Raw genomic sequence first — 1311 nt, 5'->3', positions numbered from 1 at the left:
TGTCTGGCAAGGGCATCAGAAATGCACTTTTCGCCGGGCATGGTGGTGCACACCTGTAATCCCAGCACTCGGGAGGCTAAGGCAGGAGGATCGCTGTGAGTTCAAGACCAGCCTGGGCTACACAGTGAGTTCCAGTTCAGTCTCAACTACATAGCGAGACCCTGTCTCAAAAAAACAAAACAAAGAAGAAGAAGAAGAAAGAAGAAAGAAATGTGCTTTTCTATGGGCCTGGGATTTAGCTCAGTGGTTCTGCTGACTGCCTAAAAAGTGCAAAGTCTCAAGTTTGATCCCCAGCACCAAAAAAAAGTGTTTTTCTGGCATTTCACTCCTAGCACAGAAAGGGGCCAGATCTAAATAACAGCAGACCAAATCCAGCAAGAAAGGGGCACCCGGGCAGTGTCCAAAGCCAGCATATAGCTCTGTCTAGACAAAGAGGCCTGGAATCCGGGAATATTCTGCTGTCCCTGTGCTGAGGCCCTCAAGGCCAAGTGTTACTGTGGCTTGGCCTAGCTCAGGGTCCCAGGGAACAAGGGGGTGACACCTACTGAAAGATGCCTGCCAATTATGGTAGGAAAGCATTGACCACATTGCCTGGAGCACAGTAAGCACCAAAAATTGGCTGCTCTTGTTATTATTACTAGAGTCCTGATTTTCCTTTCACTGTCTGTAAAAAAAAAAGTTAAGAAAGGGAGGAGGTTAAATCACCTATGTGAGTCTCTAACCGGGAGAAGAAAGTTAACTAACTCTAGTCACATGCAAACAGAGTCTGACCCTGGGCTGGATTTTGGACCTGCAAAGAAAAATAAATACTAACCCACCGTTAGGGAAGCCGACAGAGGGAGAGGAGAAGAACTGCGACTCAAGAAAAATGTTCTCGGGCATAAATAAGCGGAAAGAACGTTTTAAAGGAACAAAAGAGGGGTTTTGTTAAAACTCAGTAGAATGGCTTCTACTTTAAATTTATTGTTATCCACTTGTGCCTTAAGGCATCCACGCCTCAAGTTTCCTTGTTTGTAACAGCAAGGATAGTAAAAGAATCTGCCTCACGAGGTCATGGGGTCGGTTAAGCGGCCTGCTGTGCGCAAAGGCCCTGCTGTCGTGTCCCCAACGGAGAGACATCTAACAATCACAGTCGTTCACCCCGGCAACGTGAGAAAGGCTCCCAGCCAGGATCGGAGAAATGGAAACGGACCTCCGTTCTCGTCCGGGAAGATAACGCCGCGGGGCGTTTGCCGCCTCTGGTGCTGGCCACGAGAGGGCGCCCGCGGACCTCGGCGTCCTCGTTCCCCGTGGCACCCGTGGTGCTCAGGC

General features: G+C 49.4%; 1 protein-coding gene across 1 annotated transcript in view; it reads left to right on the top strand.

Moving 5' to 3' along the window:
• The first annotated feature begins 1053 nt into the window (after positions 1-1053).
• Ccdc175 (coiled-coil domain containing 175) overlaps positions 1054-1311 on the top strand; it is a 56346-nt gene continuing 56088 nt past the window's right edge. Inside the window, exon 1 of the mRNA XM_033766917.1 lies at positions 1054-1309. Within this exon, the coding sequence (XP_033622808.1) occupies positions 1054-1309 (256 nt within the window). The remainder of the gene's footprint in view (positions 1310-1311) is intronic.

Source organism: Fukomys damarensis, unplaced genomic scaffold, assembly GCF_012274545.1.
Source record: "Fukomys damarensis isolate Sample0158 unplaced genomic scaffold, DMR_v1.0_HiC HiC_scaffold_21, whole genome shotgun sequence".
In the NCBI taxonomy this organism is placed as follows: domain Eukaryota; kingdom Metazoa; phylum Chordata; class Mammalia; order Rodentia; family Bathyergidae; genus Fukomys; species Fukomys damarensis.
Note: the sequence above shows the minus strand (reverse complement) of the source record. Positions and strands in the feature narration are given on the sequence as shown.